The sequence below is a fragment of the Aethalodelphis obliquidens genome, unplaced genomic scaffold (assembly GCF_003676395.1).
Source record: "Aethalodelphis obliquidens isolate GAN/ISIS:26980383/991018 unplaced genomic scaffold, ASM367639v1 scaffold37, whole genome shotgun sequence".
Classification (NCBI taxonomy): domain Eukaryota; kingdom Metazoa; phylum Chordata; class Mammalia; order Artiodactyla; family Delphinidae; genus Aethalodelphis; species Aethalodelphis obliquidens.
In genome coordinates, this window is record NW_020837981.1 from 11,811,224 (window position 1) to 11,834,691 (window position 23,468).

Genomic DNA, 23,468 nt, shown 5'->3' on the forward strand with positions numbered 1-23,468 from the left:
ACCCGTGTCCCCTGCATCGGCAGGCGGACTCTCAACCACTGCACCACCAGGGAAGCCCTTTGTGCATTTTTAATATTTCTTAAATAGACAAAAACATTTCACTAGGCAATCCTGTCAAGGTTGACTAGGAGCAGAACCAAAAGAGATCACTGTATAGATAAATCCACTGTTTCATAGGGTGGTTTAGAATGGTATATTATTTCTATTTAAGATTGCTGAAATCTCTTTTGCATTAAGATATAAGAAAAAACTTTATCACTTCCCTTAAATTATCTAATTCTTGGGCTTCCCTGGTGGCGCAGTGGTTGAGAGTCCGCCTGCCGAAGCAGGGGACACGGGTTCGTGCCTCGGTCCGGGAAGATCCCACATCCCGCGGCGCGGCTAGGCCCGTGAGCCATGGCCGCTGAGCCTGCGCGTCCGGAGCCTGTGCTCCGCAACGGGAGAGGCCACAACGGTGAGAGGGCCGCATACCACAAAAAAAAAAAAATGCACAAAGACTTTAAACAGATTTTGGCTTTAACAGTTATTCTTTAAAATACTAAAACATGTCTATAAATATCTCTTTGTTTATTGTATATCTATATTTATGTATTCGTACTCAGATTACCAGTGCTTCAGGATACTTAATAGGTAATAGGCCAAAAATAATAAAGTTCAAGCGTGGGGAACATAGTTTCTGTTCAGCTTTAGGACTTTTCAGATCCTTTTTATGATAATATGCATTATGGATAGGATATACTTTGTTTCTCAACATTAATTGATCATGGAATCCTTATTTAAGGAATATCATGTGGTACTAGTGTTCAGCTGAATGCGGGCATACGTAGGAGTTAGTGAATTTTTGAAGTGAGTACTTTTAAGTGAAAACATTTGAATAGTGTTTAACTTTTTCTCTACTACTGATAAACTGAAGCTGGGTTTTACGTTTTTATGTTGATGACTTCCTGGTATTTGATGACTCACTGTTGACAGCCTAACCTGTAACAGCAAATAAGTAGATCATATTTATGTTGACATTTTTGATAAGTTTGTGGATTCCCAGAAGAACATGTTTACTTTCGCTTTGGGAGCTAATAAGTAAATACAAATTAGACTCATGAAACATTTTTTTAAAATTTCACATCTAAATATTTTAGTGTGTCTTTTAAAGATAAGGACTCTTAAAAAATAACCACAGGGCTTCCCTGGTGGCGCAGTGGTTGAGAATCTGCCTGCCAATGCAGGGGACACGGGTTCGAGCCCCGGTCTGGGAAGATCCCACATGCCGCGGAGCAACTAGGCCCGTGAGCCACAATTACTGAGCCTGCGCGTCTGGAGCCTGTGCTCCGCAACAAGAGAGGCCGCGATAGTGAGAGGCCCGCGCACCGCGATGAAGAGCGGCCCCCGCTCGCCACAACTAGAGAAAGCCCTCTCACAGAAACGAAGACCCAACACAGCCATAAATAAATAGATAAAAATTAAAAAAATTAAAAAAAAAAAATAATAACCACAATACCATTATCATGGTATTTCCGGTATCACAGTATTCATAGTAGTTCCATAATATCATCAAATATCTAGTCAGTGTTCAGATTTCCAATAGTAAGCAGATATTTTTTATTGCCCTTAGAATCTCTTAAAGAAGAGAGCAAAATAGAACTACAGATATAAAAACAGAAGTCTGTTAATTTGCCAGTTTGTTGATGTAACACACACACGTCAACTCTGCCCCAGGTCAAAGGAGCATCCTTTTTCTCAGAATAGTTAAATTCATCTCATCATCATATAAAAAGCTTATTTGATATAAAACCTTGGATTTGATTCTAGGTAAATAAAGTACAAGAATAAACATGAATCATTATTTGTTTTTGTGTAGTTAATAATTAAAACCAAAACTAATATTATTCCTACCTCATAATATGAAATACTTGTTTAATCAAGAGAAGAATCAGCAATGGAATAACTTATTTAGTTAATATAATACATAGATGATTGAAAGGAACCTTTATTTGTTTTGTTGACCACTCTGTCTTTAATACCTGCTAGTAAAAGCACCTGGCTTCTTTGTTTAATAACTTATTTTCTCTTTTTCAGAGCTACCCATTTTCTTCTTTACTTTAAAAAAAAAAATCCCTTAAAGTTTTTAAAAATTGGGAGGTATTTGGGAAAACCTGGTTAGGTTTTGTTTTGTTTTCTTTTTTTTTTTCTTTTAGACACTTTCTGAGTGCTTCCCAGTTACCTTGTGAAGTTTGGAGCAGTGCTGGCCATTCATTTCATATTTCTATAAATATTTTATTATTTCTTTCATATTTACAATGCCTGAACTTTATTTTGATGAGAGAAGGGGTTAAAGAGAAACCTCACCTTTTAAAAATTTAAGGCCTACCATCTCTTCCAGAAAATAATCATTAATAAAACTTTTAAAATCCTGAAGGTCCCATTTGATGCAGAATATTTGCAGGGTACTGTTTCTTTTGTGTGTTCTTCCTCAGATACTCTGTGTATACACTAGCATGATTATTGTTTCTTATCTTCATAGGAACAAGCATTAAAAATATTATTACTCTAATATATTTATAATATTTTTAACTTTATGTTTAGACTCCTCGGAGACAGAAAAAACTCTTTTGCCGCTACCATGATGGAAACCGGAATCCTAAATTTATTCTGGCTCCAGCCAAACAGGAGGATGAGTGGGACAAGCCTCGTATTATTCGCTTCCATGATATTATTTCTGATGCAGAAATTGAAATTGTTAAAGATCTAGCAAAACCAAGGGTAAATAATTTTTTTCTTTTTTTCTCTCCTCAATTTACTCTACCGGCGTTTCAGTTTTTTCCTTTGCAAGATTATAAAAATGATAATTGACATGGCAATAAGCCCATAGATAGTTTTAGATATTGTTGTTGCAAACTAATGCCATTAACTAAGCTCTGTACCAGTTGTTCTCTGTTATCAACACAAATAACATACCTTGCAACTGGGTTTTAAGCACTCATTTATGAAAATCATAGATGAGATTTTTATTCACACTTGAAAAATTTGTGTTTCAGCACCTTCCTGAAAAAGTTTTCTATGTACTTTGGAGCCCTTTAATCTCAGAGACTAATCAAAGACCAACTTTTTATATCTTCTATAGTTTTATCTGAAATAATACTTGAAGTACTTTTATTCCTGTTTAGGTACATTATTACTAGAAGGATATAGCCGGTACAAACATCTTGCTAATCTGAAATAAGGACATCATAGTTTTCTGACTTCAACCCACGTCATTTATCTTAATAAGAAAAACAATTTATTGTAAACACAATCCTATAAACTTAGTGTTTAGCATAGAAATTCTTCTTTTGTGGGGGTGTGAGAAAGCCTGCCCTTTATGCTCTTGCCTTTTTTCCCATCAGCTTGTTCTTAAGATCTGTTTGGTCTTATTGATAGTAAAATACAAACCGCCATCATTTTCATAAAGAGATTGTTAAATAAACACTAGGAATATTTTTGCTCAATTATTACACAGGAGTTGGCAAATTTTTCTGTAAAGGTCCAGATAGTGAATATTTTTTATGTTTTGCAGGCTGTATAGCCTGTTATATAACTACTCACCCCTGCTGTTGCAGTGCAAAAGCAGCCATAGAAAATACATAAATGAACGTGGCTATATTCCAATGAAAGTTTATTTCTAAAAGCAGGTGGCTGGATGAATTTGGCCCATGGACCACAGTTTGCTGTTCCATGTTATATCATAAAAGTTGAGTTGTCTGGATATCTGTACTGTAGAATAAACTTGAAGTCAGAATTGTTGTTGTTGTTGTTGTTAAGTTTTACTACTTTTCCAAATGGGTACTTTTTGTTTTTTACTAAAGATTACACTTTAAATGGAAAAGACGAGTCTAATATGTATGGATGTTGTCCAAGGGAGTTCTTATAAATCTCTTAAGCAGAATGCCACTTATAATCCCATCATATTCTGTCATTCTCTTTTGGATTTTAGTTCACTATTTGTGGTCAGTAAACCAAAATTACCTTGGTAGAATATTTATTAGGAGTTCATTTCAGCTTGGAGATCAAGTCTTATATTTCTGGGTTTGGAGGCCTCAATCTTCAAAGTGGATGCCTCAGTTGGATTATTTGATCAAGTAATTCAATGGCAATAAAAATTTTATACTCTTTTGTTAACATCTGAATCATCCTTCATTTTTAGAAAAAAGTTTAAAATCATTATCTTGGCTGTCATCTCCTTCTGTTTCTTAACATTTATGAGTTCTTTTCATCTGTCTTTGTGCTCATCCAAGATTATTTCACTGTTTATGTGAAATATATGAGTAAATATCTTGAAGGAAGAAAAGATGACCTTGAAACAAATTTTGAACATTGTCTTTGCAAACATTTCCATCACCGAAAAAATTAAAACAAAAAGTTTGGAATGGATTATTAACTGCAAATAGCCATTCTTATAAGTTAGACTTCAAATTTTAGAAATTTCTTTTCCTCACTTCACGTCCTCTAACCGTTGAAAGAAATTTAATTTCCAGTCTCTTTTGTTTGTGTACCCTCCATTCACACAAAACAAAAACAAAAAATTTTAAAGAACTTTTAAAAATATAAAATATTTAAAAATCAACAGGCTTTCAAGGCTAAACACAGGTGACTGGAAGTCTATGGAATTATTTTCTCTTTTTAGCCTCCTTTGTAAAAAAAAAATCCCAGAATTCTGACTGATTGGATAAATGTGATTCTTTTTTTTTTTTTTTTTTTTTTATAATGCAACTATTTTGATGGTTGGCTTCACAGCTGAGGCGAGCCACCATTTCAAACCCAATAACAGGAGACTTGGAGACGGTACATTACAGAATTAGCAAAAGGTAAGAGATGTGTATGCTGCATATTTTGCCCTCTAATGAGTGTTTTGTACATCCTACAGGAATTATTCATTTAAGGGAAGTAGGTCATTTTCAGTCTCCAGTCAAGTCACCACCTATTTTTACGCATGGATAAACTGCTTTGTGTTTCACAGGTCTTTCCCTTTAACTAGAAGTTCTGTTTTTAATATTTAATTGGTCTGTTATTTTTAGGGAGTTAATATGCTTTGCATCGCTCTTCAGGTTAGGAATCAGATATCCAGGAAATGGCTTTTATACTTGTTTTCTTTTTCCTTTTTCTTGCCAAAGAGGGGGGGAAAGAAAGCAGCAGCCTGGATTAATCTGGGAGTAGTCTTTGTTTATGTAGTTCTCTCATATTCATAAATGCTGTGGTGAATTCACATCATTCTTCATGATGATTGTATTGGCATTTGTTCATGCATCTTATAAAATAACATTGTCATTTTGGAGTAATCTATTTCTCCTGTTGGAGTTTTTATTTTAAAAAACTTGCTGACTTAAAAGCTGGCAATGGAAAGAACAGAGTTATGCTTCAGATCTCAGTCTTTCAAATGCTATTACTTCTGAGTTTAGTTGCCTTTTACTTCACCAGAGAGATTTAACAACAGTTATAGCTTGGTGAGAGTTTTAAAAAATGAATTTAAAGAGACTAAAGAGACCACTAATTATTCTTTTGTCAAATAATTTAAAGAACATTAAACTTCTAGATCTGAGAAAGCACCTGTGAAACCCAGTGCTATAAAAAATTTACATAGAGCTTCAAATGATTTTTAAAAAAAAAGTGAAAGGACAATCTACAACAAAAATCTGTCAACCCATTTTCTCTTGATTTGCAAGTGGCTTTTCTTATTGCCACGTTTCTAAATGTTTTTGCTGATTCGAAACCATTACCTACCATCCAGACCAATCTGAACCCTTCCAATCACCTGTGGCTTGGCAAAACAAAACAAAACAAAAGCCCCAAATTGCCTGCTACGTGAGTAAGTCCTTGTCCTTTCTCTTTTTTTGTAGCTGAGCCGAGCTACAGTACATGACCCTGAGACTGGAAAATTGACCACAGCACAGTACAGAGTATCTAAGAGGTAAGGGAGTAATGGGAAGAATTTTAGTCATATTTGGACTATTTTCTTTCTTGAGAATCTAATTTTCATAAAACCCATCATATGATTTCTAAGAACTAGGGTGTTAGGCATAGGTATTTGATGACACCCGTGCCTGACTTTTCATGATGGACGTGGTTATGGGGCAGTTAATAGAAATTACTAGATTTTAAAATGCCTGCTGAGATATCCCAAACCCTACCTGATAAGTGAAGCTGTGTTCTCATATTAAAGTAAGGGAAGTTCCCAAAGAGTCTTCATTGAACAAGGCCTAATTTGGTCTCTGTAGTAAAGCAGGGGTTGAAAAATCTCTGGGTTACTCAATAGGTAGTGAGAAAATGAATGCCTTGAAGGATTACCTAACAAATCCTCTGCAAGTCAGTTGGTTTCAAATTCTTTGCTTTTAACAATATTTAAGAGAATCTCCTTAAGTTATTGGCTGATAGATCACTGAAATAATTTTTAATAAAAGGTCACTATGTAACTTATTAGTGTATATAACATATAGGAGCTTACAAAATAAGTGACATTATTTCAACAGAACTCCTTTTCCATCTACTTATTTACATAAAGTTTTCTCAGCTCTCATAAAAATGAAAATAGAAGTATCATTGAGCTGAATTCCGTCTCATTGTAGCAATATTTATTCACAGATACAATACCTAATTGAAAATAACAAAATAAGCTTTTATCCATTAATTAGGAATCTTTTAATATATTTTCACTTTTTATATTTGATGATGATTGTTTAATCATGTTCTTTAATGTATACTAATTATAATTGTAATAACCCATTCTAGGAGACATTTTTTTTTTAACACTTAGGCCTTTATGTTATAGGAAATTTATATTTTTATCAGTTTACATAAATATTTTTCTTGTAGAGAAAATGTGATGAATAAAATACTTTTGGTCATAGAAATATATCACTCTAGGGCAGGGCTTCTCAACCTCAACACTATTGACATTTTGTATCAGATGATTGTTGTTTGTTGACTGACCTGAGCCTCATAGGATGTTTAGCAGCATCTCTAGTGCCCACTGGATGCCAGAAGCACCCATCATCCCAGTTGTGACAATCAAAAATGTCTTCAGACATTGCCAAATGTACCCTGGCAGGCAAAATTCCCACCACCATGCCTGGGAACTCCACCTCTCTACCCCTGTTGAGAATCACTGTTTTAATATAAAAATGGAATGAAAATGCAAGTTCAAGGAAAAAAAAGAAAAGAATAATGTAAAATTTCCAAGTTTTTAAAAAATGCTTCATTAATATAATTTTTTAAAGTGGATGATGGTGGGCATAAAATCATTATGGTATTTAGAGTCCACTGGATACATAAAATAAGTAATCATTTTTCAGAAATTACCACTGTTTTCAGTATGACAGAATTAAATCCTTTGAAACTCTTACGATGAAAAATTTCATTTGTCAACTAAAAATTGTGCAAAGGAGTACATAGATTTCCCCTTGCCCCTAATCACATTCCTATAATGTGATTTTGATTTTAGTAACACTAATACAAGGTAAGGATTTGCAGTAACTAATTTGGATAGACATGTTGAGCCATGGTTTATAATGCTTCTGTGCATAGTAATTAACCCTCGTTTTGAATAAGCTAATTTTCCATTTTACAGAACCTTATTCATGTCTAAAAAAATGAAGCCGTTATCTATTTTTAATAAAATAACTAAATCCATTGTATATTTTATCAGAGATTACATGATGCTAGGCATTTTTACTGTCATAAACCTAGTAAGTATCTAAATTTTCCAGATTTTGCTGTTTTTAGGAATCATTTAAAACAAAATTTTATGAACTTAATGTTCTAGAAGTCATTTTTGGAAATTTTCTATATAAACAATAGACCTTTTGACAAAATATTCAGCCCACAGAGTCATTGGGCTTTTACCAACAAGTCAAAATAGATTACTCTCAGAAAGGTGGTCTACAAACATTTTTTCTCTCTTAGGAACTAAATACCTCTAAATATTTTGAACTTATTTTTTAAATATTATAATTTTATAGCTCTGAGAAGCAATTTTATTGGATTTTTGAGAAAGGCCCAACCATGCTTCATATTATTTATAATAGCAGAAGATATTTAGCCAGTAGCATTAGAAGCATTAGAAGACTGAGTAACACTACAATAAATTCACCCAGGCTTGGCAAAGTATGCAGTGTGGGTGTGTGTTTGTGTTCAAAACAACATAGTAAAAAGAAGAGTTCCACAGCACAGTGATTTTCATCTTTACTCTTAAGGAAAATTGTTCATCATCCCTTTTAAAAATAAAATATATATTTTGAGAGAGAGCTTTTAACTGTTAAGGAAGGAATTTGCTCCATAAAATATCTAATACCTTTCATATTTTAACAAATTAAAAGTTTCTACTGTTTTGGAAATTTAATAGCTATGTCAAGACATTTTCTACCCATCACTGTAAATCTGAATTTTGAAGATTTTACAAGTGTAATAAATGAGTGTTTTCTGTTTCCTTCATATTTTATGCCTCTGAAGAAGGCATCTCAAACGCAAAATAGCAGAAAGAGTTTATGTGTACTGATGTCAGTTAATGTGATCCCTTTTACTCTGGGAACATCTGTATTTTGAAAGGGTCAGAAGGGAATTTCAAATATCTGTATTTTGAGAAATTTCTTAAGTGATTGCATCATCATCTGTGGAAGTAAAAATATGTTCCAGTGTTCTAGCAAATAGAATTTTCCTTGGGCAAAGTATTTGTGGAAATTCATTACTGTTTAAAAACATAAAGTTTTTATTTACTTTATTGACTGCGAACTTCTGGCAAATCATTTTTTGTCTTTTCCAATATTTAAAAAAAAATTTACTACGACTTGTTAATGGAGAAGCTAATAATTTTGACTAAATCAAAGAAATGGAATTTTAGTTTTTGAGAGGTAAACATTCAGTTATATGCTCTGAGAAGACAGTTTAGTTATTTGAGCTTGTAAGTCCAGTTAAAGCAACATAAATAATGAGATATGCAAATAAACAGTCTACTTAGTGTGATAGAAAAAGCTTCTTTGATTCTGGTGGAATCAGAATCACTTCTTGGAAGTGATTTCATTTTTTTTACTTTCAAGTACATATTTCCTACAGTATGATATTTTATTATGCTTAAGATTTAATTTACCGCATGTTAAGGAGCAAATACAGTGTAAAAATATATTAATATTTTTACAATATAGAGATCAACGCAAATAGCTTTTTTTTTAAATTTTATTTTATTTTTTATACAGCAGGTTCTTATTAGTTATCCATTTTATACATATTAGTGTATAGATGTCAATCCCAATCTCCCAATTCATCCCACTGCCATCCCACCCCCCGCAAATAGCTTTGAATGATAATCAGATTTTTTTTTAAGTGTCATAATTTTTTTAATGAATAATTTTTAAAATAAATTTATTTATTTTTGGCTGTGTAGGGTCTTTGTTGCTGCACACAGGCTTTTCTCTAGTTGTGGTGAACAGGGTCTACTTTTTGTTGCGGTGCGCGGGCTTCTCATTGCGGTGGCTTCTCTTGTTGTGGAGCATGGGCTCTAGGCGCGCGGGCTTCAGTAATTGTGACACGCGGGCTCAGTAGTTGTGGCTTGTGGGCTCTGGAGCGCAGGCTCACTAGTTGTGGTGCACAGGCTTAGTTGCTCAGTGGCATGTGGGATCTTCCCAGACCAGGGCTGGAACCCGCGTCCCCTGCATTGGCAGGTGGATTCTTTTTTTTTTTTTTTTTGTGGTACGTGGGCCTCTCACTGTTGTGGCCTCTCCCGTTGCGGCGCACAGGCTCTGGACACGCAGGCCAGGTGGCCATGGCTCACGGGCCCAGCTGCTCTGCGGCATGTGGGATCTTCCCAGACCGGGGCATGAACTCGTGTCCCCTGCATTGGCAGGTGGACACTCAACCACTGCGCCACCAGGGAAGCCTGGCAGGTGGATTCTTAACCACTGTGCCACCAGGGAAGTCCAAATTGGCATAACTTTTAACAACAGCATTGCCTTCTATTGGGTAGAACAGTGGTTCTCAGATTGAGACAACTGAAATGGATAGATCTATAGTGTTGTATAATTGTCCAACTAAGAACCAAAGGGACTGGATAAATTCCCAGTGTGGATGATTAGCCTTTCTTTGTTAACTATTAAGCACTTAGAGAAGAATTATTGAAAGTTTTGCCCTCTGTAATTGGCACTTTGGGCCCTGAATTATCTTTTGCCTTTGCAAAAAATCACATAGTGGCATTCAAATTATATTAATCATATTTCCTTTGGAGGTTTTATAACAATCTCCAAAACCTCCAAAATGGTGTTGTCTGTTTGCTTGAGCATGCCTTCCTTAGTATTAGAAATATAGTCATGCAGTGTGAGAATGTTTCTCCTTATATAAATAAAGCATTCCAGTGATATTTTTAAAAGCATATATTAAAAGAATAATAAAGATTTTTTAACAGTAGAAATTCATTAGAAATGAAAAAAAAATATTGCAGTGTTACTCGGCATGTACAACGTAGCTCTCAGGTTCCTGTCATTAAGAACAAAAGAAATATATTTTGGGTTATCTAGTTATTAATGGAAAAAAAGGACACATATATAAAATTATCTGGAGAAAGAATTCTGTTTTTCTCCTGGCACTAAATTATGTTTTGTGGAAAAAACACTGTAAAACTTAGTTGACATTTTCAATTATAATTTTACAAAAGATAAACAATGTTCTTCAAATGATTTTTTTGACTGTTATAGTAAATATTATAACTTTACATTCTAACTCAGTTAAAGCACTGAGTACTAGAAGAAAGAATGTTGATTTCCGATTACTTAATTTAATGTAGGAGTAAGACTTCCAGATCCTAAAGAATAGACAGTTAACATATTACAGTACCATTGTCTCCACTGAATTTTTAGCAGTGTTAAAACAACTCAGAGCTAATTTCTTCAACTACCTGATAGGTCTACAATAATGTTGTTGAAGACAGATTAGCAGTAATGCTTTAAGGGTGGGATCTAGATGAATAAAATGTTTTACACATATGGAGTTCCCAAGCTTAGGAAAATCTTAGTATATTTTGGAGAGGTTTTCATGTAAAAGTCAAATTAAGTGAAATAACTTCCTATGTAGAACTCATTTTCCTCTCTAATGACTATGGCAGAACCACAGTTAAGATAAGTTTATATTTAAGCTGCAGTTATCAATGACTTTCTCTCATCTGAGGCTTAACTGCTAAGCCTCAAACCTTCTATTGAGATCATTTGTGATATAACAAGAAGTGCAGATTAAAACTTTTTTTAAAAAGTTAAAAAATTAAAATATTTTTGCCTCTAAGATTGGCAAAGATTGAAAAGATTGATACTGGCAAGGATTTTATGAAATGGGCACTCTCATAAACAGTTGATAGAAGTATAAATCACTGAAACTTTTTTGGAGGGTAATTTGACATTTATCAAAATGTAAAAGTCGGGGCTTCCCTGGTGGCGCAGTGGTTGAGAATCCGTCTGCCGATGCGGGGAACGCAGGTTCGTGCCCCGGTCCGGGAGGATCCCACATGCCGCGGAGCGGCTGGGGGCCTGTGAGCCCTGGCCGCTGGGCCTGCGCATCCGGAGCCTGTGCTCCGCAGCGGGAGAGGCCACAGCAGTGAGAGGCCCGCATACCGGAAAAAAAAAAAAAAATGTAAAAGTCATCTAGCAGTTCCACATCTAGGAATTTGTCCTACAGAGATATTCCCATAAGTATGCAAAGATATACAGAAATTTCTGTTACAATATTGTTTGTACTAGAGAAAAATTAGAAACAACCTTATTTAACCCAGTGCTTTATTGACTGACCTTCGTGGTCATTTTGAAATTAAAGGTATTTTATTTTAAAAAGAAAAGCAGTAGTTTAAAAAACAATGAGGAATGGAAATGTAAAGTGTTACAGTTGCTGTGGAAAACAGGCTGGCAGTTCCTCACAAAGTCAAACATAGTATTATGATATGATGCAGAAATTCCACTTCTAGGTATATACCCCCAAAAATTGAAAGAAGGGACTCAAACAGATTACTTGTACACCCATGTTCATAACAGCATTATTCACAGTAGTCAACAGGTGGAGGCAACCCACGTATCCATTAATAGATGAATGGTTAAACAAAATGTGGTATAAACAAATTATGGACTATATTCAGCCTTAAAAAGGAATGAAATTCTGATACATGCTATATGACATGGATGAACTTTGAGGACATTATACTAAGTGAAATAAGCCAGGTACAAAAGGACAAATATGGTATGATTCTACTTACAGGGGGTATCTAGAATAGGCAAATTCATACAGACAAAAAGTGTATTAGAGGTTACCAGGGGCTGGGAGGAGAGGGAAATGGCAAATTATTGTTTAATGGGTACAGAGTTTCAGTTTGGGATGAAGAAAAAGTTTTGGAAATAGATAGTGGTGATGGTTGTGTGACCTTGTGAGTGTACTTAACACCACTGAATTGTACACTTAAAAATGGTTAAAGTGGTTAATTTTATGTGTATTTTACCATATTTTAAAAAATGGTTAAAGTGGTTAATTTTATGTTGTGTATTGTTTAACCACAGTAATTTTTAAAAAATGAGGCAGTGCTATGTGTATTGACTAGGAAAGATGTCAGAAGTATTTTCAGGGGGAGAAAGTGTATGTGTATATTATGGTGAAAGATTGAAGGGTGGATTCTTTTTTTTTTTAATTCTCTCTGTATGTTTGTTTATACACGGGGGAAACTGTTGAGAGGATACATATCGATTTGTTAATACTGTTTACCTGTGAGGAGTGGGACTAGGAAAGGAACTTCATATACTTTTATACTGTTCGAAAATTTTTAAATTTTGTTTAATTTTATTTTTGGCTGTGTTGGGTCTTAGTTGCGGCACGTGGAGTCTTTCGTTGCAGCGCGGGGCCTCTTCGTTGTGGCGTGTGGGTTTCTCTCTAGTTGTGGTGCATGGGCCAGAGCATGCAGGCTCAATAGTTGTTGCGCACGGGCTTTCTAGTTGTGGTGTGTGGGCTCCAGACAGCGTGGGTTCTGTATTTGAGGCACGCGGGCTTCTCTGTAGTTGTGGTGCGCAGGCTCGGTAGTTGGAGTGTGCTGGCTTAATTGCCCCATGGCATGTGGGATCTTAGTTTTCCAACCAGGGGTTGAACCCGTGTCCCCAGCATTGGAAGGTGGATTCTTAACCACTGCGGCACCCTGTTTGAAATTTTTATAATAAGTATTTCTTTAAAAAATAGCTTTATTGATTCACCCATTTGAAGTGTACAAGTCAGTGGTTTTTAGTATATTCAGAGACTTGTGCATCCATCACCACAATTAATTTTAGAACATTTTCATTATACTCCTTAGCCATAACCACTTAATCCATAATCCTCTCCCTGCCCCAGCCCTGGGCAACCACTAAGCTGCTTTCTGTCTTTATGGATTTGCCTCTTCTGGATATTTTTTATATACTACACGGACTTTTAGTGTCTGGCTTCTTACTTGGCATGTTTTCAAGGTATGGCTGAACAACATTCTTTTGTATGGATATGCCACCTTGTATCTATCTTATCTGTTGATAGATATTTGGGTTATTTCTACTTTTTTGGCTATTATGAATAATGCTGTTCTGAAATTCATGTCTTTTGAGGCACAAACGTTTTATTTTGATGATGTCCTGTTTATTTTTGTTGTTGCTGCTTGTACTTTTGAGGTCATAGCTAAACCGTATGCCAATTTTTTTTCTAAAAGTTTTGTAATGTTAGCTTATATATTTAGGTCTTTAATCCCTTCTGAGTTAATTTTTTTATTATGGTGTGAGGTAGGGGTCCATCTTCTTTGTTTTGCATATGGTTATCCAGTGTCCCCGAACCATTTGTTGAATATAACAAGCATTTCTTGCTTCCATAATTTTAAAACTATAAAAGTAAAAGATTGGAATGATAATTTGCTAAAATGGCAAAAGTAAATGTGTTCTTGATAACAGGAGACTTCAGTCTGAAGAGTTAGTAAGCAAGGAAAAGATTAAAGATAGAAAGGGAGGCAATAACTGCTGGAGTAAGGCCTATGGAAAAGGTAGATTCAAAAGCATAGATAGATGCTCTAGCCTCTGAAAGGCTGAAGGACAATGCTTCTACCAAAGTACAAGAGAAAAATGTAAGAATAGATGCTTAAGTATTGGTGGTAGCAGAGAAGAAAGTTGAAGATGTCAGAAGACCAGGTTCTCTTGGGTGATAGGTTCCAGGATGAAATAGGAACAGTTATTTTATCAAGATGTATTTAGTTTGAAACTTTATTAGAACACTTGCCAATCTTGTGTTGCAGTTATCTATAAAAATCAAGTCAGTAGTTGGTTGCTTATAAAATTCAAAAATCTATGAAATTGTTGCCAGGCAAAAAAGGTACATTGACATATGAGATTAGTTCTACCAGGAACTTGGTCAGAATTGGAAGAAATAAGTTCTTAGTGTGTTTATCAGCTACATCCTTTATAACAATAAAATTCTTGGATCCTTCCTATTTCTGTGACACAGAGGAATTCTACTTGGCCAATCCCTATAAATTTGCATGAGGTCATCAGACAGATACTTATGGTAAAGTAAAATAAATCTTGGATTAGTTCTAAGACATCTTCAGGATTCATTCATTCAGCAAATATTTATTGAGCATCTACTGTGTGCCAGGCACTATGGATATAGTGGTGAGCAAAACCAGGCAGAATTTATACGTATTTGGAACTAGTAGTTGAATGAAGATGTCTTACCTTAATCAAATAACAAATTAATGTACAATTGTTACAAATGCCACAAAGGAAGGATATGTAGTACTATAAAAACATATTGGGGTGGCTGCCTTCTCCACTTCCAGGTGCATGGAGGTAGCATCTCCCTGATGTGCTTCAGGTTGCAGGTAGTTGCCAACTCTTGAGATTAACGGAGGGCTGTGAGACGCCCACGATCGTTCTGCAGGCACAGGTGCCACTACTCTCCCACCTCCCAATATAGGGTGATTCTCATAGTAGCATCCAGTAGCTGCCCACCAAAGTCACCGTGATCCATTAGATATTAAAGGTACCACTTGATTAGTTTTGTGAAGAACAATTTCTTTACATTAAAGAAAACATTGAGTATCTTAACAAAGAGACAAAGATACTTCTTTCCTCTTGGAAAGAAGAGGAGTGCCAGCAGGACCTCAAAATTTTTAATATTTATTTATTTATTTTGGCTGTGCTGGGTCTTAGTTGCAGCATGTGGGATCTTTAGTTTGCAGCATGTGGGATCTTTAGTTGCGGCATGCGCGCTTCTTAGTTGCAGTATGCAGACTCTTAGTTGCTTCATGTGGACTTCTTAGTTGTGGCATGCAAACTCTTAGTTGCAGCATGCATGCGGGATCTAGTTCCCCAACCAGGGATCGAACCTGGGCCCCCGGCATTGGGAGTGTGGAGTCTTACCCACTGGACCACCAGGGAAGTCCCAGGACCTCAGTCTTTTGGGGAAACAGGCTGAAGAGGATTCCCATGGGGTTGGGGTATTCTGATCCCTACAGCATCTGGGAAATGGAGTGGATGACGCAAAATAGATGGTCCGTGCTGTGGTAGATAATGTGTGCTGGCAAATGTCTCTGGACCAAAAGACCTTGGTACTGAAATAACTTCAGGGCTACGTGGCGTGGCGGGCAGCATTCACAGCTGGGTGCATGAAAGTAGCATTCTTTGAAGATGTAGTTCCAGCAGTTAGGAAATGGAGAAGCTGGAATGAACGTGTGTATCTATTTGGGGCAGTGTACAGAGGAAGATATTGGTGAGTTGTCAGTGTTACTTTGATACCAATATTGGGCAAAGTGGAGAATGAGTTGCTGAATGATTGCAAACAGTATTGAGTGCTTGGTCAGCAATGTCCTGTTTATGATAGACATTACACCTCGAGGCTAGTGCTACTGAGGAAGTGGACATGTATGTAGCTGTGGTGATAAGACATGACAGTGTGGGATTAACACATGATGAAAAGACTAGAGCTTCATCAAATCCTTCAGCAAATTGTACTTGCCCTTCTCAGCCTAGAAAAGGATTTCTAAGGAAGACAAACTGTTCCTCGTAGTTTCCGTGTTGTCTAGCTTTATTTTAATGGTAAAAGTGACTTACTTTAAAAAATGTATATGTATACACACAAATATGTATGCAAATATGTGTGTGCTCAAATTACCTTTCACAGGTACATGAGTGGAAAAACTCAGTTCTGTGAAATGAAAACTTACTCTATTATATGTAAAAATTGTTTGAAACCACAACACTAACCCTTATTGAAGGCAAAGTGTAGATATTAGAAGAAATGACTAAAATACAGATCAAATGTGTCAGGTATCAGGTCATGCACCAAAATGGAAAGCTAGTTTTGAGAAGTTATTCAGAAGCCTTGCTGTTTTAAAAGCTGGAAGTGTTTCAAAGGCTTATTCCTAATAATAATTAATTGCCCCCGTTTAATTGTGAGGGAATAAAATTTAGATCACAAGAGCTGCATTTCACAATATTTGCCTAACTATATACAAAAGACAAAGATATTTGCTTGTTCTCCAAAAGAGGGCAACATTAGAAAGAAAACTCACTTCAGTTTTGAACAATTGAATGTATATTACTTAAGAAGAAGCTCTTTAAATCAGTGCACCTTTTCTGTGGTACAGCAAACAATTGCTTTACCAGTGAAAAGGTGCATTGATTTAACAGCCAAAAAAGAGATATAGTTCTTAATATTTCATGAAACAGCCCTAATCCTGTCAGTTGTTTTCATTACAGATTTTATAGTTGCCTTTCTGACCACTTCTTAGCAGTCTGAGAAAATATACTGTTATTTACTATTAAAAAAAAAACAATTTTACGGAAATCAGTCCATCAGATCAAGAGGAATCCTAATGCATTTTCCTCTGAAAGGGATGTGAGAAATGTAAATTTTGTAACAGTATTATTTATCTTCCTTTACTTATAATAGCATGTCATGTCAATTTCATGTGATTAGTTAAAAACTTTTTCCTCTTACTGTTCCAGAAACAAAACAAAACAAAAACCTGGTCTGGCACAGGGAGGAGTCAAGGAAGGCTTCTCTGAAGAAGAGACAACTAAAATGATAATCCAAAGCCTTAAATTTGCGAAGTTAAGCAGAATACTCTGGGTAGAGATGAGCATGTGCACTAGCCTTAGGACAAGAAGAAACATTGTTGAATAAGTGCTGCTGGGGCACTGGGAGAAAGACAAAATACAGTGTGAGAGGCTGTGAGGGAGACCAGGATGGAACATCCAGAGAGACTAAAGGAATACCTGGAGAATGAATGAGTCAGGAGGAGAGTTTCAAGAAGGATGAACATTCTGAAATGTTACTAAAAGAGCAAATACTATGAGAATGGGAAAATCTTGTTAGATTTAGGAGCATAGTAGGGTTATGGGTGAGATATTAGCAAGAGCAGTTTTGATGGAGTGATGGGGACTAAAGCTAAATTGGAATGGATTGAGAAGTGAGGAGTCAGTGAAAAGGTTGACTTGAAGATGGAGGAGAAAGAAATTGGTGGCTGGAGAGAGAAAGAATTGAGGGAAAGAATTTAAAATTTTTGCTTATTTATTTAATGGGAAAGTCTTAAGCCCTGTTAAAAGCTGTGGGAGGAATTATTGAGAAGAGATGTTGATTATATGAGAGAGAGAAGGGCTCATCAATGATTTATGGTTCCTAAAATGGCAGGAGATAATAGAATCTAAGGCAGAGGATTGGCCTTAGATAATGGAGAGAAATCTCCTCTTGGAACTGGAATGAACTAGAATGAACTATGTATAAGGAAAAGATTGTATGGTTTCTATTTTATCTGTGACATAGGAGATACGTAATCCACTGAGTGAAGGAGTCTGAGGTGGGTTGGGGTTCAGAATAGAGGCAAGAGTAAGGCCCATTTGGAGTTAGTGTTCATGATTGTTTTGTTTTGTTGTTTTTGGCTGTGTTGGGTCTTGTTGCCGCTCGTGGGCTTTCTCTAGTTGCTTCGAGCGGGGGCTGCTCTTCGTTGTGGTGTGAGGGCTTCTCATTGCAGTGGCTTCTCTTGGTGTGGAGCACGGGCTTCAGTAATTGGAGCCCGCAGGTTCAGTAGTTGTGGTTCGCGGGCTCTAGAGCGCAGGCTTAGTAGCTGTGGTGCACAGGGCTTAGTTGCTCCGCGGCATGTGGGATCTTCCTGGACCAGGGCCTGTGGTGCACAGGGCTTAGTTGCTCCGCGGCATGTGGGATCTTCCTGGACCAGGGCTTGAACCCGTGTCCCCTGCATTGGCAGGCGGATTCTTTTTTTTTTTTTTTTTTTTTTATTTTATTTATTTACTTTTGGCTGCATTGGGTCTTTTTTGCTGCGTGTGGGCTTTCTTTAGTTGCAGCGAGCAGGGGCTACTCTTCATTGTGGTGCTCTGGCTTCTCATTGTGGTGGCTTCTCTTGTTGCGGAGCTCAGGCTCTAGGTGCGCGGGCTTCAGTAGTTGTGGCACACTGGCTCAGTAGTTGTGGCTCACAGGCTATAGAGCACAGGCTCAGTAGCTGCGGCGCATGGGCTTAGTTGTTCCACAGCATGTGGGATCTTCCCGGACCAGGGCTCGAACCCATGACCCCTGCATTGGCAGGCAGATTCCTAACCACTGCGCCACCAGGGAAGCCCGGCAGGCGGATTCTTAACCACTGTGCCACCAAGGAGGTCCCAGTGTTCATGAATTTTTAGTGGAACATATCTGCCCTATCTCATGACTTTTTCCAATACGATTTGGTGTCATAGGTATAAGCTTGGAGAAAAGAAATTCATCAGGCTTGTTTTTTTGCCAGACAGGTGAGTTTAGGCTTTTAGTCAAGGATGCTGTTGAGGGAATTCTCCGGCGATCCAGTGGTTAGGACTCCACGCTTCCACTGCAGGGGGCACGGGTTCGATCCCTGGTTGGGGAACGAAGATCCTGCAAGCTGCATGACGTGGCCTCCCCCACCCCAAAAAAAAGAATACTGTTGAAATGATGGACCAAAGCTTGATGAGAGAAGTGAAGAAAGAAAAAGTCTAATAGACTGGGAAAAAGCATATGTAAAGGAGAGAGCTGAATTTTGCTGTGCCATGTTATTGAGCTATAGTTCCCATACCATAAAATTACCCTTTAAAGTATACAGTTGAGTGGTTTTTAGTCTTTTTTAGCTTTGCAGTCATCACCATTATCTAATTCCAGAACATTTTCACCACCCCAAAAGAAAATCCTGTACCCATTAAGAGTCATTCCTTAATACTGCCTTCTCGTGGCAACCACTAATCTACTTTCTGTATTGATTTGCCTGTTCTGGACATTTCATATTAATGGAATCATAATGTGTGACCTTTTGTATCTGACTTATCTTTCTTAACATAATGGTTTCAAGGTTCATCCGTGTGGTGGCATGTATCATTACTTCCTTTTCATGACACAATAATCTGTCTTATGGATATATCACATTTTATGTATCTATCATTTGATGGACATTTGTATTATTTCCACTTTTTGGCCATTATTAATAATGCTACTGTGAATACTTATGTGCAAGTTTTGGTATGACCACACATTTTAATTTCTCTTGGGTATATACCTAGGAATGGAATTGCTAGGTCATATGGTAACTCTGTGTTTAGCAATTTGAGGAACTGCCAAAGTGTTTTCCAAAGTGGCTGCACCATTTTACATTCCTACTGGCAATATATGAGGGTTCTAATTTCTTCACATCATCACCAACACCTTTTTGGTTATAGCTATCCTACTGGGTGTGTTGGGTACCTTTTAAAACTTTTTTATTTAGGCAAGTAATACATGAATTTTTCTTATAAAACATTAGCGTTATATAAATCAGGCTAAAACCCCTATGACCTTCACCTTGGCCAGTTCCTATACCTTATCTAGAAGGAACAGTTGTTTTCATTTTGATGTATGTATTTTTCCGGAATTAAAAAAATTCTCAGTGTAGATAGTCCTATATAGTCTTCTTACATTAATCCATCTGTTTTCATAAAAACTCAGTAATAAATGATATTAGTTTTTTTCCCTTTCCAACCTCTAACTGTAGAATGTAACATCTTTTAAAAATTACAACATCATTAGTAAAAATCGTATCAAAGGGCTTCCCTGGTGGCGCAGTGGTTGAGAGTCCACCTGCTGATGCAGGGGACGTGGGTTCGTGTCCCAGTCCGGGAAGATCCCACATGCCACGGAGCGGCTGGGCCCATGAGCCACGGCCGCTGAGCCTGCGCGTCCGGAGCCTGTGCTCCGCAACGGGAGAGGCCACAATGGTGAGAGGCCCGCGTACTGCAAAAAAAAAAAAAAATCATATCAAAGAAGCAAATGAAGTACATGCCTATAGATAAAGCCTTAATGTCCTGTATATTAGGGCTTTTTAAATGACAGCTATTGGTCTTCATGTATTGAAACTTTATCAGTAAAACTAATAATTTTTTTCTTGTTTTTAGTGCCTGGCTCTCTGGCTATGAAAACCCTGTGGTGTCTCGAATTAATATGAGAATACAAGATCTCACAGGACTAGATGTCTCCACAGCAGAGGAATTACAGGTAGGTAATCACATCCTACACTTCTTCAAAAGATGCTTCAGATGAGATTTTTTTCTGTCACTATACAGGCAGTACTCAATTTGCATGATACTTTGAGACTGTAAAAGTGAATATATAAGCTGAAACATGTACAGTGATCTTAATAATCAGTAGGAAAAATTGTTCTGTGACCTTTAAAATTTTTTGTCAAGACATTAAAAACTCTTACTGTTGAGTATAAATGTATAGGGAAATGAAAAATATGTAACACTAGTATTTATTAAGTACACTGTGATTTTTTTTTTCATTCCTAGGCCTGTCAGGTGGCCATGGCAGGTTTTTTTTTAATAAATTATTTTTTTCTGTTTTCTAGTAAGAAATAATTCACATACCATAAAATTTACCCTGGTTTTAATATTCATATGATTGTACAATCATCAACACTATTTTCATCACCTCCAAAGAAACCTCAGTTAAGTAGTCACTCTCCATTCCCCCTCCCTAGTGCCCCTGGCAACTGCTTCTCTACCTTCTCTATGTAAGTTTGCCTATTCTAAATATTTCATATAAATGGAGTAATACAATATGTGGCCTAGTGTATCTGGCTTATTTCATTTGACAATGTTTTTAAGGTATATCCATGTTGTAGAATGTATCAGCACTTTATTCTTTTTCATGGCTGAATAATATTAACATTCTCTTGTTTGGATATACCACGTTTTATTTATTTATCAGTTGGAGGGCTTTTGGATTGTTTCCACTCCTTGGCTATTATGACTAATGCTATTTGTCTACAAATTTTCGTACAAACGTCATTTAAATTTCTCTTGGGTATAAACCTACATATGTATTTGCTGGGTCATGTGGTAACTTTAATATTTGAGGAACTGCCAAACTTTTCCAGAATGGCTGCACTGTTTTACAATCCCATTGGCAATGTATGAGGGTTCCATTTTCTTCACATCCTTGCCAACACTTGTTCTTGTCCAGTTTTTTTATTAAGGTCATTCTGGTATGTTTGAAGTGCTATCTCATCATGGTTCTTATTTGCGTTTCCCTGATGGCTAATGATGTGGAGTATCTTTTTATGAGTTATTGGCCATTTTTTTAAAAATTTATTTATTTTATTTATTTTTGGTTCTGTTCAGTCTTCGTTGCTACATGTAGGCTTTCTCTAGTTGCAGAGAGCAGGGGCTACTCTTCATTGTGGTGCATGGGCTTCTCGTTGCGGTGGCTTCTTTTGTTGCGGAGCATGGGCTCTAGGCGCTTGGGCTTCAGTAGTTGCAGCACGCAAGCTCAGTAGTTGTGGCTCGTGGGCTCTAGCACGTGGGCTCAGCAGTTGTGGCTCACGGGCTCTAGAGCCAGGCTTAGTAGTTGTGGCGCACGGGCTTAGTTGCTACATGGCATGTGGGATCCTCCCGGACCAGGGATTGAACCCATGTCCCCTGCATTGGCAGGCAGACTCTCAACCACAGTGCCACCATGGAAGCCCCAGCCATTTTTATATCTTTGAAAAAATTTCTATTCAAATCCTTTGCCTATTTTTTATTGGGTTGTTTTTATTGTTGAGTTGTGTTATTTATGTGTTCTGAATACTTGACCCATATTAGGTGTATGGGTTGCAAATATTTTCTCCCGTTCTGTGGTGTGTCTTTCACTTTCTTGATGGTGTCCTTTGGCAAAATATTTTTAATTTCTATGAAGTCTGATAGGTCTTTTTTTTGGTTGTTTGGCTTAAGGTGTTTAAGAAACCATTGCCTAATCCAAGGACATAAAGATTTACACCTGTGGTTTTTCCTACAATTTTTATGGTTTTCTTTCTTACATTCAGGTCTTTGATCCATTTTGAGTCAATTTTTATATATGGTGTAAGATAGAGGTCCAACTTCATTCTTTTCATGTGGTTAGCCAATCGTCCCAGCATCATTTGTTGAAAACTAGTCTTCTCTATTGAATTGTCTCAGTATTATAAAATATTAGAAATATTGAGGATTACAGTGTTTTATTTCTTTGTAAACACTTACCAAGAATAGTTTATGTTCCTTCATCTCATTTGTGAAACTTATGATACAGAGTGAGCATCTTTTCTCTTCCTTCGCAAATTGTCATACTTCTAAGTTTGGATCAGCTTTCAACATTTTCTCCTTTGTGCTTTCAATGTTGTTAAATATCTCTGAGGGATCTTTTATTGTCGATTTTTTTCCAGTCACTTCCTCTAAGACATCTTCTTCATCCTTTTCATCATGATCACTTTCCTTATGTTAGTAAGTTTACCTTCACCACATTCCTCTGACCGCGTATCTAGAGTTTCTCAAACAGCAAAAGTTAGAAGCATTTTCCTTGTCAGCCTTTTCTTCTGTGTCTGCATTTAAGTCTGATTTCTTTTTTGGCGGGGGTGGGGGGGGTGGGGGATGGAGGAGGGGGGCTCAGCATGAGGGGTTTTTTTTAGTATTGGAGTATAGTTGATTTACAATGTTGTGTTAGTTTCAGGTGTACAGCAAAGTGATTTAGTTATACATATATGTATATCTATTCTTTTTCAGATTCTTTCCCCATATAGGTTATCACAGAGTACCAAGTAGATTTCCCTGTGCTATACAGTATGTCCTTATTAGTTATCTATTTTATATATAGTAGTGTGTATATGTTAATCCCAAGTTCCTAATTTATTCTCCCCCTGACCTTTCCCCTTGGTAACCATAAGTTTGTTTCTGAAGTCTGCCAGTCTGTTTCTGTTTTGTAAATAAGTTCATTTGTATCATTTTTAGATTCCATGTACAGTGATCATATGCTGTTTGTCTTTCTCTGACTTCATTTAGTATGACAGTCTCTAGGTCCATCCATGTTGCTGCAAGTGGCATTATTTCATACCTTTTTTTATGGCTGAGTAAAATTCCACTGATACATGTACCACATCTCCTTTATCTATTCCTCTGTTGATGGACATTTAGGTTGCTTCC

General features: G+C 36.7%; 1 protein-coding gene and 1 pseudogene across 5 annotated transcripts in view; both read left to right on the forward strand.

The window, feature by feature from the left end:
• P4HA1 (prolyl 4-hydroxylase subunit alpha 1) overlaps positions 1–23,468 on the forward strand; it is a 92,925-nt gene that overhangs the window by 54,677 nt on the left and 14,780 nt on the right. For 4 of the 5 annotated variants that reach the window (XM_027129923.1, XM_027129927.1, XM_027129925.1 and 1 more), the window contains 3 exons: positions 2,581–2,757; positions 5,868–5,938; positions 20,430–20,529. In XM_027129923.1, coding sequence (XP_026985724.1) covers positions 2,581–2,757; positions 5,868–5,938; positions 20,430–20,529 — 348 coding nt within the window. Of the gene's footprint in view, positions 1–2,580; positions 2,758–4,767; positions 4,839–5,867; positions 5,939–20,429; positions 20,530–23,468 lie in introns of all 5 variants that reach the window. The other variant, XM_027129924.1, reaches the window with a different exon arrangement.
• Positions 15,358–17,993, forward strand: LOC113632600 (enolase-phosphatase E1 pseudogene; annotated as a pseudogene).